The sequence below is a fragment of the Botryllus schlosseri genome, chromosome 6 (assembly GCF_051294905.1).
Source record: "Botryllus schlosseri isolate E-star chromosome 6, Bs_hap1, whole genome shotgun sequence".
Lineage (NCBI taxonomy): Eukaryota > Metazoa > Chordata > Ascidiacea > Stolidobranchia > Styelidae > Botryllus > Botryllus schlosseri.
The window spans coordinates 24,229,688-24,244,251 of record NC_137241.1 but is presented as its reverse complement, the minus strand read 5'-3'; the positions used below and the strand labels follow the sequence as shown (position 1 = coordinate 24,244,251).

Sequence of the window (14,564 nt, the reverse complement as noted above, 5' to 3'; positions counted from 1 at the left end):
ATATTATATATGCACGAGCTACAAGTGAAATGAAATGGGTCAGACACATGAGGAGTCAGGTGGTGGAAGGCAGGCGTCACAATTGATTTATAAATCACGCCATTGTTGAAATTTGTCTCCCTAAAATTTTCACACCCGCATCTAAAAGTATCATTCTGACCGGGGCTATGGCCCAAGAGCCACCCTAGATATCCGACAAATGGCTATATAGTGCATACATGTATGCCTATATAATATATATGAATACAATTGTGCTGGTGCTGGTTTAAAGCGCTCAACTGATATATTACCTAGTAGTACTGCTTAAACCCCATTAATTTCCTTTGTCACTGAGAAGGTGGGAGCGATGATTCCATTATCGACATCAAGGAATTTTGTTTACTTTCACGTTTCAGCCACTCGACTTTTGACGGCGCGGTGACGGCATTTCGTACGGTAGTTGACGCGAAACTGTCGACTCCACCACGCACTAAACAGATAGCGAAATGATTTTCGTGAGGTGATCTCTTCCATAACAGGGACTCGAAATAGGATCATGATTTATGTAACAGCGTTTATCAACATACGTCATTAGGATGGCTACATTGCAACCGGATTTATTTCTATTGTTCAATTCGGCATTTGTCATTTACGTCTGCTTTCTGCAAAATCCGTAAATGATGTTGTTCGTGATAAGTCCTATCGCTTTTTGCTCAACATACCTTGTATTAACATGTACCAGTAATAAATTTAACTAATTTTATTAGTTATGGTGTTTGTGGACTACAACGGTCATTTACACCAGGCCGATTGTCTTTATTTTGATTCCGTATCTGCCGACTTGTAGCACGGCGCACTTCTAGGCTTTTTAGAAGATACCGCTGTCGGTGACGGGGAGGAGCCTACATAAATTTGTCAAGTGAAAAACGTGAACGAAGGGGTCTTTAGTCAATGTACCCCTATTTGTCCACCACGCCCCACTATACCGCCACATGAAGACTGGGAATGAAACATACATCTAGCTCAGGCGCAGCAGTTAAGGTCGACACGGGCTAATTATCATCTAATTAGCCTACATATTGCATGCCGTGTCTAGTCCTGCGTGAACGCATCGGTGGTGAAAGAAATCATTGATGTTACCGAAGAAGATGGCGATAAGGCAGATACACACGTATACAGTGGAAAACGACAATTTTGAAAAGTACTCTAGCTTTAAAATATATAGTTTACGGGAATGTACGACATTTTGTAAATAACCCGCTTCAACCTTCAAAATCGGGAGAAGCAGCTCCGTGACTAAGAGCGGCCATGATGGTGCTACACATTGGTGCAATTTAACGATTATATTCCGTGATCATGATACGAGGGCTATATTATCAAGTTCCATATCGCTAATAAAAGTTGAAACATGCCATCTATAAGATTCAAGATTACATAATCTATTTTATATTTATTGATTGTAAAAATACTAACCTTATTTATTTATTTTTATTTATTTTAAAGAAGGAAAACAGAGGCGCATATAACATTCAGATCCAGTGCACCACAAGTCCACGACATTATTATATCACTGTTGATGTGTCACAAAATGTAAATAAAATGGCAAATACCACTCCATATTTTGAAATGAAAGGATGAGTTGACCGGTGTTTTAGAGTGTTTTTATATATTCGTATTTTAAAAGAAGCACAGCGTAGAAATGTCCTACGACCTACGAGAATTCATACGTTGGCAACTGCATGATGAAATCATTGACATGTTTGACGTAGTGCGGGGCGGGTCGACAAATCCTCTGGTCCGACTCTGATCCTGTTTCTTGAATTCTCTTGTCCGGCTCCGGTCCGACTCCGAGGCCGGATACTTGACATGACCGTGATCCCGTCCGAAAAACTCCGATAATTATCAATACATATATTACTATTCATTTTACAGCCTCTCTCCTCTCACGTCGTCAGATATATCGGTAAGGCTGAGGGAGGGGGCTGTCTTCGGAAATTAGGACACGTAAGTAATGATTGTACCGTATTCGCGCGGGCCCGTTGTAACTATTACTTTGTTGTATGTTGATAATTCATGACGTCCATTGTGTTATATTAGGGTTACCATATTTTGGCATCGGGGATGGAGGACACTTTTATCAAATAAATTATAAAAGTTAGTTTACCGAAATTGCAAACAGCTGATTCTGTTATATTTACTGGAAATGTTATTGTGTTGACTGATAAAAAAGTCATCATTTTGGCTCGGCTCCCGCATTACCCACTTTTTACTCCGGATCGTTTTTTTATGTGACCAGAATCGCTGTTGAGGCTATTGGACACGCCACTATAGCCGCTAATACAAACCTGTGTTCAATACAAAACTTTGACTTTTCGTTGTCATATTTTTGTTGCAATATCAAATATATATAACCTGAACCCGCACCGTAGAATCTACTAAATTTGATGTTTACTGGAAATAATTAGGCCTATTTGTATGATCAATGCAATTATTTATTGACGAAATTCAGTATTGAATTTGAAATCGTTTTCTGGTCATGGGTTCTGATTCTAGCTATCACGCACGCGAATATGCTGTATAGCTGCAGATCCAAATGTTGAGTAAAGAATTGCGAAATAACAATAGGTGCCCGTTTCGTTTGAAGTGGGGCTGTGTGAGCACAAGATGAAGTGAACATAGAATTATGTTATAGTGATGTTAGTAGGGTTACATTTAAAACAAAAATCGATTTGAAACAAACCTGTTTAAAACATGGCCCTTGTTTAAAACATTTTTTTTCATGCATGACGTCACGAATCTTCAACTGTGGCGTCACAGTGGATTGGTATTGGATTGGCAATAGACAATATCGGATAAATATGGCTCCTTCGACGAAAAGGGCTTCCGAACAGTGTCATAAACAAAACAGACCAAAAATATCTTAATCCAGGACTACATCGTTATGCAGCAATTTTACGGTCGGTGGTCATCATCATCAGAATACCCATTCCGTACGAATTACAGTATTTATATCTACTTGCCATAACTGTCGAACGACGACGATTTCCAGGATTCCAGCCACTCCAGCCATACGTCGGCTTATTGGGTCCAAATGGTATTGCGTACTATATACATACAATACTTGTGACGTAATAAGAAGCAGTGTCATAACCTGCTATTTGCACAAATAAAAAGAAATCGTTCTTTTACAAAGAAATCGATGAGATATGAGAAATAATCGATTACGGTAACGATTACTTCGGATTTTTTCGAATGTATTTGATTGCGATTAACATTACTTGAAAACGCTGTAATCTGCGGAATCGATTACGATTACTCCGTGTCTGGTCCACGCACATAAGGAGCTGCACGAAAACAGAACCTACCTCCGAATTATATCGCCGTTATAAATCCTACGGCACTGCATGTTAGGGTTCTGGTTTAAATCAGGCTGTTTTTTTCGTTGATTTTATCCTTTAATTTTACCATTTTGATTTTATTGATTATTTTGGTTTTTTCAAATTTTCGGACGAGATGCGTGAATGTGCATGGTTTATTATCGGACAATCATGCGCATTTTATATAAACCGGAGATAGCATCTCGTCACCGGCATCGGTATCTGAGATGAGCAAGAGCATGGATTAGGGTTATGTTTTGAAAAACTAGGATTTGTGAAATTTTGTGAAATTTTGTGAAATCAGATTAGGATTGGACATGGAGTTGAATATGAAAAAGTTATGGATTAGGATTTGGATTAGGATTTGAAGGTTCGGATTTGGATTGGATTAAGACATAGAAATTTCAAATCCACTCATCTCTGATCGGTATAGCTCAGCTATTTGGCAGATAGACGGGAAAAGAGCAAAGAGCGATAGTCTATCAATATGTTGGCGTTTTGCTGTGGATTGAATACTAGTTAGTTGTCTGCGACATGCTGCTGCTATTTCCGAGGCACTGGTAGGATACCGCAAACTAAGCCCAATCCGTAGTCTCTATCGGATTCGAAAGATTCCCTCATCTCTGATCTAGTTTGCTGGCAGAAACCACTCCATTGATCAAGATGAAAACGCAACTATTATGCGGATGGTCCCGCCCAATTTGACTCAACGTCAACATGTTTCCTCGCTTCTGGAACAGATCAGTAAGGATTCTGGCGACCCATCATTATCATATAGGTTAAACGTTTTCAGCTATCATTACCACATAGGCTCAACGTTTTCAGCTATCAGGATGATGATTCACAGCCCCACATTATTGAAGTTTACGCGTTATCTTTCATCACCTTGATTAACATGGTCGTCATTTATCCCATTTTCTTGTGTTCGTGTTGTTGTTATTGTGATTGAAAAAAAAAACAAAAAAAAAACATCATGATTTGAATTATTTAATTGAATAAAATCGACTTTAATCAAGGGAAAAATGATTTTAACCAGAACCCTACTACATGTATACCTTCCCACCAGCACCGTAACTGCCGCACCCCAAACCCCCCAATTGGGGGGGGCCTGAGCTCAAAGGGGGCCCAAAATTATTTCGTGAATTAGCATAAATCATAGAGTATTTTTTGAAAATTTATGCAATTTTTTCAAAATTTTTTCGCGCTGCGCGCGAATTCAAGTAGCCTTTTATCTATATTATTGAGTATTGGCCATTACCGCGCCACCACCCACCAAGACATACAATCAAGACATGAGACTCCAAGAAGTGTGCCAGAACGATCGGCAGCGAGAAAAGCTTGGCCGAAAAGGTCTACGCCCTTATGCAGACCGAAGACTTCGTTAGATATACAAAATACATATAAGTTTAATTGTCCATAGGCTCCTAAATGACTGGCGCCGAATGTTCCTGTCTTTGCAATCTGAACATCACAAGACACATACCATCCAGCTGGGAAAAGTTTTATGCCAGTGAAGAAATACCAATTTGAAATCGTGTGCGTCTCTTAGTTTAGAAGCCTACGTTTGGACGATTCTATACTTTTTGATATACCAGACTGAAAGTCACGAAATAATATCATGTAACGAGGTCATATCAACGGGTCCGCCCGCCCGAAGATGTTTTATCATTATTTACGGGCCCTCCCGTTTTCAAGACACTTCAGCCAGCTCCACCGGTACATCTAATTACGTGAGTAGAGAGGACAATAAATTGATAGCATAATATATATGCAATCGCCGATCTGATTGACCGATTTTATCACAAATCATCGTAAATTTTCGCGCTTCGCGCTGGCTCACAATGCGGTACAGATAATTTCGTGACAAACGCGAACAACGTGATGGGGGGGTCGTTTTATCACCCTATGGGAGCCCAAGACCCACGTTTTTTGGGGCCTGACGAAGTGCTGTTTCGTTCCTGCCATCGGGTATACCCCCGAAGATGTTTAATTATTATTGAGTGGTCCTACCTTTTCAAACACACCTCACTCAGCTCTACCGGCAAATCTGATTACGTGAGCAGGGAGAAGATAAAACTTGATAACAATATATGCAATTCCCGATCATACTGACCGATGAAATCATGAATTCTAGAAATTTTCCGCGCTTCGCGCGCTTAGGCGACAAAAGCTGATTCACTAAACAAAATCCCAATGAATGTGATGAATAGCGGTAAAAGTGTATCGCCAAAAGGGGGTCTGGGGGGCGAAGCCCCCCAGAAGTTCGGTCTATAACCCTATGGGGGGCCCAAGACCAAAGTTTTGGGGGGGGCCTGACGAAGTGCTGTTACGGCCCTGCTTCCCACGTCCCTATACGTGCATTCGTGCAAGTATCATTTGGATTAAAATGTTGTGTTTTATTTCTACCGTCATTACCGTGGTGTAAGTCTGAGTTAGCCTAAGGTTTCAGGTTTCGTGAACATGAGTAAATACATGTACGTGCACACTTTTTTCGCTAAGATTGTGCTGCTATTGGATAGTATTAGTAGTTCTATCCACTCTGGATGCCTCCGTAAATTTCGGTGCACAACAAGAACATATTTCATGTATCGGCGCTGGGCCTATGCCCATGCCTTATCTTGTTCAAACTCATCCTGTTGTATTTGCTGAACCTAATGTAGGCCAATTTCGCAAAAAAATGAAATAGAATAAAACAGACATAAGGAATGAAAGACGACCTTATAGATAGACCTTTTATTACGAAGGATATGAAAATCTGCGGATGGGAGGAACATTTCCCACGATTGTACGAATATACAACAATCGCATACAACTTCTACATAGTCTCTTATATTGCGACCAACCAGATCACAACTTAGCAGCACACTACCTCTGTTACCACTCATCAATGTTATTCCGAAATGAGCATTTGCTTCTTGAAGTAGGCTGGATCGGTGGAATACGTATAAGTGAAATACGGTCATTGAGATTGGTAGCTGTTTGTAGTCAATTGCGTCGTGAAAGAAATCCGCTCAAGAGCACTAACGATTTACGAGCTTTGCTCGAGTTTCTTCGCTAGGTATACTTTCAGTATTGACTTCCGACATAGTTCGAGCGGCGCAGTATAGTAGTGGCGGGTTTGTATTCGAGAGGAATAAATCAATTTTGCGCAAAACCTTATCGAATCAATCTGGCATAGCCAGATCAAAACTTCAGCTCTGTTTCTTAGCAATTTTGATCAGTTCAATTCACCACAAAATTGCGATCCAATGAAAAGATAGGAAGGTGTCGAAACGACTCAGGGTAGTCTTTGAAATCAGACAACCCACCTGGGCCTAGGCGATGTAAAGAGGAGGCATGCACTTGCACACTGAATGAAAAGTAAATGAACATAATATAAAAAAGCAAGCGACAAAATGAGGTGGCATGTCACGGAAGGCGAGGTTTAAAGATCAGGTCGTGGTCCTGTAATCTTGGGGGCGTTGCGGAATAACACCCGCGAAACCAATATGTTAGCGTTTTCTTCTCTCAATAATAGTATATTTCGATAGCTTGTTGTTAAAAGTTATGCTACAATTTCCACGGTCATTACTACGCGACATAAAATATCAGCTCTAGAGACATTGAAGAATAGGCCTAATCATATCAAGGCATGATGAAAGTCATTGAAATATTCGGGGCAACGACCGCAGTGGAACTGATACATAAACTTGGCGATTTCTAGTTTCCGCATATCTTCTATGTTTAGGACACCGAATCTCTTCAGCAGCGACAGCGACACAAGAATTTGTTCTGCCGTATATCTGGATTTTGCAATATTGTGTATACTATCAGCCTATCTGACAGAGAAAAACGAAACTATATATCTATCTGTTTTCGTTAAAATACAACCCATTGCGATTAGTGGGGATATTATCCGTCAATTTGATACAAGCATAGCCTTTATAAGCCTTTATAGCCTTTATAAAGGCTATGATACAAGGAGCGGTTTACCAATCGACTCATTGATTGTCTGATTGAAATACGACAAACTCCTTCCTATCTTTCATTTTGTCGCATTCATGTGGCGTTTAGAAATTATGAAATTATTAATAGTAAAAACTATACTGATGTGCAATTGAATGTATATTCATATTGAAATAAGCCCGAATGTTTTCGGCTGACAGGCGTACTGATCTGTTCGTCGATTTCGCCTTGTTACAGTTAAAGTTATGCATGAGTGACCTTAACGGATGTTTAATTATCGCTGTAACGAGTATCTCCGTTGGCTTTCGACGCCGGTAAATTTGGTTCAGAAACAGGAAAAATACAAGTTGGTGCGATACTGGCGGTGAAATTCAGGGCTTTTTATAGCAGTGAAGGTCATTGGCTCTCATGTATCAAGTCATATGACTTGTAATTAAAATTCTACTCATTATTATTCATCTCTGTAAGAATTTTAACCGTTCCTTTTTTGTACCAGTATCATATAGTTGTATATCAAATACCAACGGCGCAATTATAAATTATAATTGTCGCAAATTCATGTACCGTACGGCAGACTCGGGTCTCATCAAAACACTTCAACGAAAACGTTTGTAATCAGACAGCAGCCTCCTGGAGAAACTCGAAGATGCCTAAGAGGAAGTCGTTGAAAGTCATCGTAGATATAGAGTGCCATGCTGTAAGTGTATATAGTATTCATTACTGGTAATCTATAGACGGTGCCACGATATCATGTTTGTTGTGCTCTGCGTGATTAAAACTTGAGCTATTACTCGCAGGTTACTTGCCCAGGAGTGTTCTTGCCAGAAAGAGAAGATGTTTTCATAAACATCGAAATATTCGGTCAGTTGAAGAGAACACAACTTAACCCGCCTGTTTTCCCATTTTTATTCCATGAGAAGGTAAATTATTAATGGCATAACCTAAACCCAGTAATTTACCCAAATTTGCATTCTTAATTTGTTCAGATACGATTTGAAAAAGTATTTCTGCGGGCAGCTGATCCTATTCAAATAGCTGAGGAACTGTGCGGTGAGACCGTTCAGATAGAGCTGGTCCAACTTAGCTATCCAGCCGGGGAGAAACTTGGAGTGTTTGTGGATAATGCTCGTGAATTTTTATTTCCTACTCCGAAAGTAACTCCGACCTATCCCGGCGTTGATAGGGAATTATTATTCGAGCGATCTCCAACCTTTCCCGGTGAGATTTGAATATTCTTTACATCTCTCCCAAATCCTAGCCTTTGATACGTGCTGTGCACTGTGTAAATATATAAATAGAAATCTTATTTTGAGTAGCTCCATTTATCGAATCTGCACAATACTGGTATTATATTATTAATAGTTATTATTATTCTATTATTTATTTTGATTTTTTATCGTCCTTTCCACTATAAGTATTGTGTATAAGTTTCTGCAATTGTGATGCATCCGATGCTTGATGTTATTCTAATCCCCTCATAACAGCCTTGTTCTGCCATGTTTGTGTTTACATACGTTGTTTTCTTTGTAAAGATGGCCAAATGCAGTAAAACGATTCTGATTCTCTGAATGATTTGTTCTTTGCATAAGTCATCATATAGCGTGTGACAATTGCTCCGTGCTTTCATTATAAGTCAAATTGTATATAGTCCTTTCATAGTTGCTAAATACTTTGCGTTATTGGTTTATATCTAATAATAATCAGTCTTTATGCTTATGCATGCATTTGAGATCTGGCTACAATTTTGTGGTTTACTATATAGTCAGTGCATAGACTTGACAATGCCACGGTTTCCTTACTCATAATAACTAAAAGTAGGGCTACAATACGTCCTCTTTTAAGAGGATTTGTCATCTTTTTTTACCTTAATGAAAGCGTCCTCGGAGGACGGCCTATTGTCCTCTCTTTTGAGATTTTGTCCTATTTTTGAGAATTTTGGTCTAATTTACGGGCAAAATCGACTGAGATGCCGTAAAACAGCACTGAAGCAACGCTGAGGCGGGTTTTTAGTCAACCACCTGCGAGCGAGAAAGTTGATCTTTTTTTTTATATTTCATTTTTTTTAGTCAACCGACCGAAAAATTTACCATTATTTCAGGATTTTCCTCCGGTTTTACAAGTCTGAAAATTCTGAAAAAGTGTCCTCTTTTCAGATTTCCAAAATATGGTGACATTAGCTAAAAGTGAATTTCAATAATTACCGGTAGTTGATTGTACGATACATTTGGACAAGGCCTGAGAGTGATATGCTCATTTTCAGGCATCGCTCCCAAACTCGAATTCTCATCTCGCACTACTATAAAAGAAGTTACCTCGTTGGGACGATCGCAGAGTGAGAAAGATATACAAGAACGGACGAAAACACACCCGGAATGCGTCGAAGGCAAATCCAACAAAGTGTGTTATCTCGTCGCTACACATACATTGCATTTGCAACAGGTTCTCGATCTTCCAGAGTAAAAGCAGATCAGAGAAAATGATTCCGAAGTCACCGCAAAAATCGAGATCCCGTAAGAAGTCGGCAACAAAATCGCAGAGTCCGACTAGACGCGGCCGCGGATCTCGAAGATCACGGAGTGCTAATAGAGGTATTGGCACAGGGCGATGTTGTCATTAATCTTTTCACTAGTGGAGGCTTAATATACAATAGAATAATATAATTATGTTGAAATAAACCCGAAAATTTTCGGATGACACTCATTGGGTGATCGTCAGCAACTATTGGAGAATTGAAAAAGCTTTGTATATTCCACTTGTACTTGATCAGTTTGTTAGCAAATCTACTGACTTTTTACACTTTGAGTTGAGTTTGCATGAATTTTACAGGTGAAGTTCTCATAAGACTCATGTGAAATAGCTACCGTATGATAGTAACTGAATTTATTTTCTAAGATTGTACCTAGTAACTATTTGAAGTGTCATTAGCCATTTGATATCATTCGGGACTCTCACAGTTTTGAGAGTATCCGCCTCCGATTAACCGCTCAAAGTATGCTACCCCTCCACCAAATCTTCTTCTCGAAACTACTTGCACAAATAGTTTTCAGATCAGTCACTTTATACTTATCACTTGAATTAGTTTTGATTGAATTGTTAATTGCTACTGGTACTTGTAATCGAGTAGAAATTCATGACGTTACTTCTTCTCGAGTAGCCGATTACTTTAACCACCTCGTAGTATGGGGGCACGTGAAATTTTTCATTGCTCTGCGTGCTTACAGGGTGCACGATGTACGGTTACGAGCAGCCCACAATAGCATCGCGGGCACGTTCACCGTCTCCGTATGCCCGGCGAAGGATGGCCGAACTGTCGATCAGGGATCCTTTTGAGTCGGCGGCGAACGCGAAGCCTTTCAGATCGGAGATCGACACGAAACCGGACTTTGTGATTCGCAAGGTTTAATGGGATGGGAACGTTATGTCTTCAAGTTGCTTTGACGTTGAGGGAATTTGTTTTGCGCTAGGTCAATGAAGACAATTTATCTCTGGAGAGGACTCCGCCTCCTCCGAAATCTCCCGGCCGAAGGTCTAAGTGTAAGTCATTTCTCGTATTCTAATTCCAGCCCGATCGGTATCTCGCACAGGTTAATATAAATATGTGCTATCTGTTGGTGACTCCATAGTTATGCTTCGACACCCTCGTTTTCAGCGATGTGCGCAGCCATTGAGGTTTGACGGCTGCCTCTTTTCACCCCTACTATGTCAGAATGGAACCGTCGCATTCCGCTTCAAAATTGTAGTCTAGCGATGCTCCCCACGAATACAAACAGAAAATCCAGTGCTGGTGTATTTTACGTCATTTTACAACGTGCAAACTTGGTACCCATGGGACAGAAATGGTTTGCTATTGCCTCCTCGACTTTGCAAGCAGAGCATCCAGCTGTTGTGTATTTTATAATATTATTTCAACTTATTTTATGGTCAGTTTGGACAGTTGATGGATTATGTCACACTTACGGCTCACAGTGTCACCTAAATTGATTCAATGCAGACTTGAAGAAATGACGGATGCACTATCCTGGCTTACTGATGAATATAACCAACTTGTTTGGAACCATATATAACATAGGAATCGCCTATAGTTAAATTCCAACGTCTTTTTCAGCTCCATACGGCAGCCCATCCGGTGCAAAGAGCGGCTACAAGTTACATCTAAGTAACAGCAGCGACGGTACGGTATTTACTTTATTGTATCTTGTTAATCTGTGTTAGTAACTTCTCAACTTTTTTCATGTTATCTGCAGCTGATTCCAGTAGTGCAATGTCATCTTTTTCTAGCGATCTAGCAGCTTACAGATTTGCAACAAGGCAAGCTATGCATTATCCGAAAAGGTAATAGTAGCTCAGGAAAGGTTATCGTCGGCGAAACCAGAGCTTGCATTTTCGTGTTTCAGAAAATACCTGTCTTATAGAAAGAGTAAATCGCCAATGATGTCTCCCCGCGATGCATATTTTAGAGCCATCAGGTCACCGCGTTGCCAGGTGGAAAGCGTCAGCGAGCCTGTCACTAGATGCTCGACACCTCTGATGAAAAACGATGCGGTGAGAAATTCCGGCAGAAATAAGGCAGCAAAAGTTAGCAGTTTTTTTCTTAGGAGGTACCGGCCAGTGGCAGGAAAAAGAACTACTCAGTCAGATTTGCAGGTTTCGGCTATGTTTTTGTATAAACGTACCGATATCGAGCTTGTAAATCTTGGTTTAGACACGAGCGACGTTCACACTTCGATGAAAGCCGGCAGTCCGACGTCTGGCCGGCCGTCTGCCGCCTCGCATTCGCCCTCTCGACTTCGTGACTCAAAATTTTCTGTGGATGACCTCGATGGTGGTAGCTACGTCAGGTATGTTATGAACGGGTCGAGGTGATTTCTTAGCGGTGGTGTGACGCGATGCACTTCTTGGCAGGCAAACGCTGCAGGAACGCCTGGCGAGCCGTTCGTCACCCTACGAAAAGATTAGGGATCGGGTACGAGCGCTGTTGCAGTCGCCCAGAGCGAACATCATCGCTGTAAGTACCGCATATTATATATTTTCGAATACTTGATCAGTTTGTGGTTGATGGCAATCCTATGGTGTTTTTAAATTATCAAAATGATAATGAGACGAAAGAACGAACCCTGTTTTATCGAATTTACACGTCAATCCGCACTGGCATTTGCATCGAGCGAAGTTAAAAATAGCGATATGTAATTTCGTTATCAGACAATTTTCAAAAATATTCAAGTTGAAAGTTCAACGTGTCCAGCCCATAGGTATTAGGGTGGAGTGAAAATGACTCTTTTTCTTAAATCGAAAAAAGGGTTCTTAAATCCCGACAAATGACCTGAAACTTCAATAAAAATTGAATTTGGGGGATTGCCCCCATTTTCCAGACGACCACTCAGGATCTCCTTCCACAGCCATATTCTAGCTATATCAGTGGTTCTCAACCTTTTTTTAGACATGCACGCCGTTTACCCGTATTTTATTGTTTTTTATGTTGCCATAACGAATTTTTTGTTCACAATAGAGAAAACTTTCTTTTGGGGACTTTCATAAACATGATGTTTCTGCAGCTTTTGGGCTATATATCGTGACTCTACGAGCAGCGGTTGCCGAGCTATGCAATTTTACCCGCTCGCGCGCAGAAATTGGCAGGTTGCCGGCTGGGAAAGGGTGAAATCCCCTAAATTCAATTTTTATTGAAGTTTCAGGTCATTTATCAGGATTTAAGAACCCCTTTTTTTCGATTTAAAAAAAAAGTCATTTTCACTCTACCCTAATAGGTATAGCTAGGATGAAGCGAGTACATATGAATTAGAAGGGTTAAACGGCTGATTTCACCTCCCTTGGCCACGGCTGCGATCACGATCATACAAAGAAGGTATATTGATATGACATTAGAGTTTCAGAAGACCTATCTCCAGTGGTCATAGACACAATGTAGTTAATGACAATACTGAGTGGCAGTGCAATGTGTGTACTGTGCATCTATACCCTCTTATATACATTGATGCCTGGCTTGTATTAAGGACAATGCAAAGCAAGAGGGAGAAGAGAGATATTGGCGAAGACGTAGTAGATCCCCGTCTCCACGATCACCAAGGTACTATTGAGGTAAAATGAGATTGGTTACACGCCCGCGCATCAACAGAACTCTAGGTCATACAGATGAGATGCATGTAGTCTCAACTGTGAAATTTTCAGGGTATCGGTTCGACTTAACGATTGCGAGTATTGGAATGAAATGGCTTCCGTGTATAAAGGTAAACCACACCGTGCTATCTTTGATGAGAACCTTGATAAGATTTATGACGATATATATCACAAACTGAAGAATGATAAGCCTGAGAAGAAATGAAATCTACTGTGGACCAAAGATACCGACAACATATGTCGGGAATATTTCTTCAGATTATTCATGTGACCGACCGTACATGTTTTATTGTTGTAGTTTGAAAATGAGCTGGTGCTGTAACATGATATCCACTGTTAGCGATTTATATTATTTCTGCCAATATAATGGTTTTTGTTATTGGCGGGAGGCAGAATTTTTATTAGCATTTGTACAAAATCTCATATTTTATTACTATTTGAGCTAATATCATATTCTGATGATAGCACAAGCTTCTCAAGTTGTATGTTGATTTTCAGATTAGAGATATGTCATTCTTGCATTGCTGGACTATACCAAGGATTCTATTTTTATAAATGTGTATTAAAGCTCGTTTGACGATTTACTTGTATCCTTCAATCTCAGCCAATTGGAGCTGACGAATTTAGAAATATATAGATACGTATAGAGGAAGGCAGTTCATTTGCGTCAGTGCTTGGTCGACGAAGGGGCACGAGGTTATCGAGTCGGTACCCGCGTTTTCACTACGTGCGATCCCGACAGCGAGAAATGCGATAAAGTCTTCAGCCCAACCGGGCCGGTGATTGAATCTACCGAGCAATAAGTTGATACCATTTCAACGGGAAAGTAATAAAGGGTAATTTATGGCTGTTTGAGTATAGACAACCAAGGAATCAGAAACACACAAGTACAACACGCGCGTCCACGTCGTCCAAATATCATATGATCGACCGAAAATATCATCGCTCTATCAAATATGCCGGATGTGATGTGTGGAACACCATTCCGCCGACAGTCGACAAGCATGTCCATGTCCACATTCAAGTCGAAATACAAGCAATTACTACTAAATAAATACTAGTCCATCCTCGAGATTACTGGACCACGACTGACCTATCGATCTCGCTTTCCATGACATGCCGCCCCATTTC

General features: G+C 40.3%; 1 protein-coding gene across 3 annotated transcripts; it reads left to right on the top strand.

Annotated features, from left to right (window-relative positions):
- Positions 1-7,773: 7,773 nt before the first annotated feature.
- Positions 7,774-14,017, top strand: LOC145441698 (spermatogenesis-associated protein 6-like). 3 transcript variants are annotated; one of them, XM_080319624.1, is made up of 15 exons: positions 7,774-7,998; positions 8,099-8,221; positions 8,288-8,519; positions 9,562-9,698; positions 9,757-9,889; positions 10,523-10,698; positions 10,766-10,835; positions 11,407-11,472; positions 11,546-11,633; positions 11,696-11,843; positions 11,897-11,945; positions 12,004-12,139; positions 12,204-12,306; positions 13,310-13,383; positions 13,485-14,017. In XM_080319624.1, the coding sequence occupies exons 1-15, from the start codon at positions 7,948-7,950 to the stop codon at positions 13,636-13,638; spliced, it is 1,740 nt and encodes a 579-aa protein (XP_080175750.1). In that variant the 5' UTR covers positions 7,774-7,947; the 3' UTR covers positions 13,639-14,017. The 3 variants fall into 3 exon arrangements, with proteins under 3 accessions (XP_080175750.1, XP_080175751.1, XP_080175753.1); XM_080319625.1 differs by having other exon boundaries at positions 13,310-13,394; positions 13,485-13,624; XM_080319627.1 differs by lacking the exons at positions 11,546-11,633; positions 11,696-11,843; positions 11,897-11,945 and having other exon boundaries at positions 7,775-7,998.
- Positions 14,018-14,564: the final 547 nt, after the last annotated feature.

Coding starts and splice junctions, on each gene's coding strand:
- LOC145441698 (XM_080319624.1), top strand. CDS start 7,948: ATGCCTAAGAGGAAGTCGTTGAAAGTCATCGTAGATATAGAGTGCCAT. Junction 11,634..11,695: donor GCTATGCATTATCCGAAAAG/GTAATAGTAGCT, acceptor TTCGTGTTTCAG/AAAATACCTGTCTTATAGAA. Junction 11,946..12,003: donor CTACTCAGTCAGATTTGCAG/GTTTCGGCTATG, acceptor ATCTTGGTTTAG/ACACGAGCGACGTTCACACT.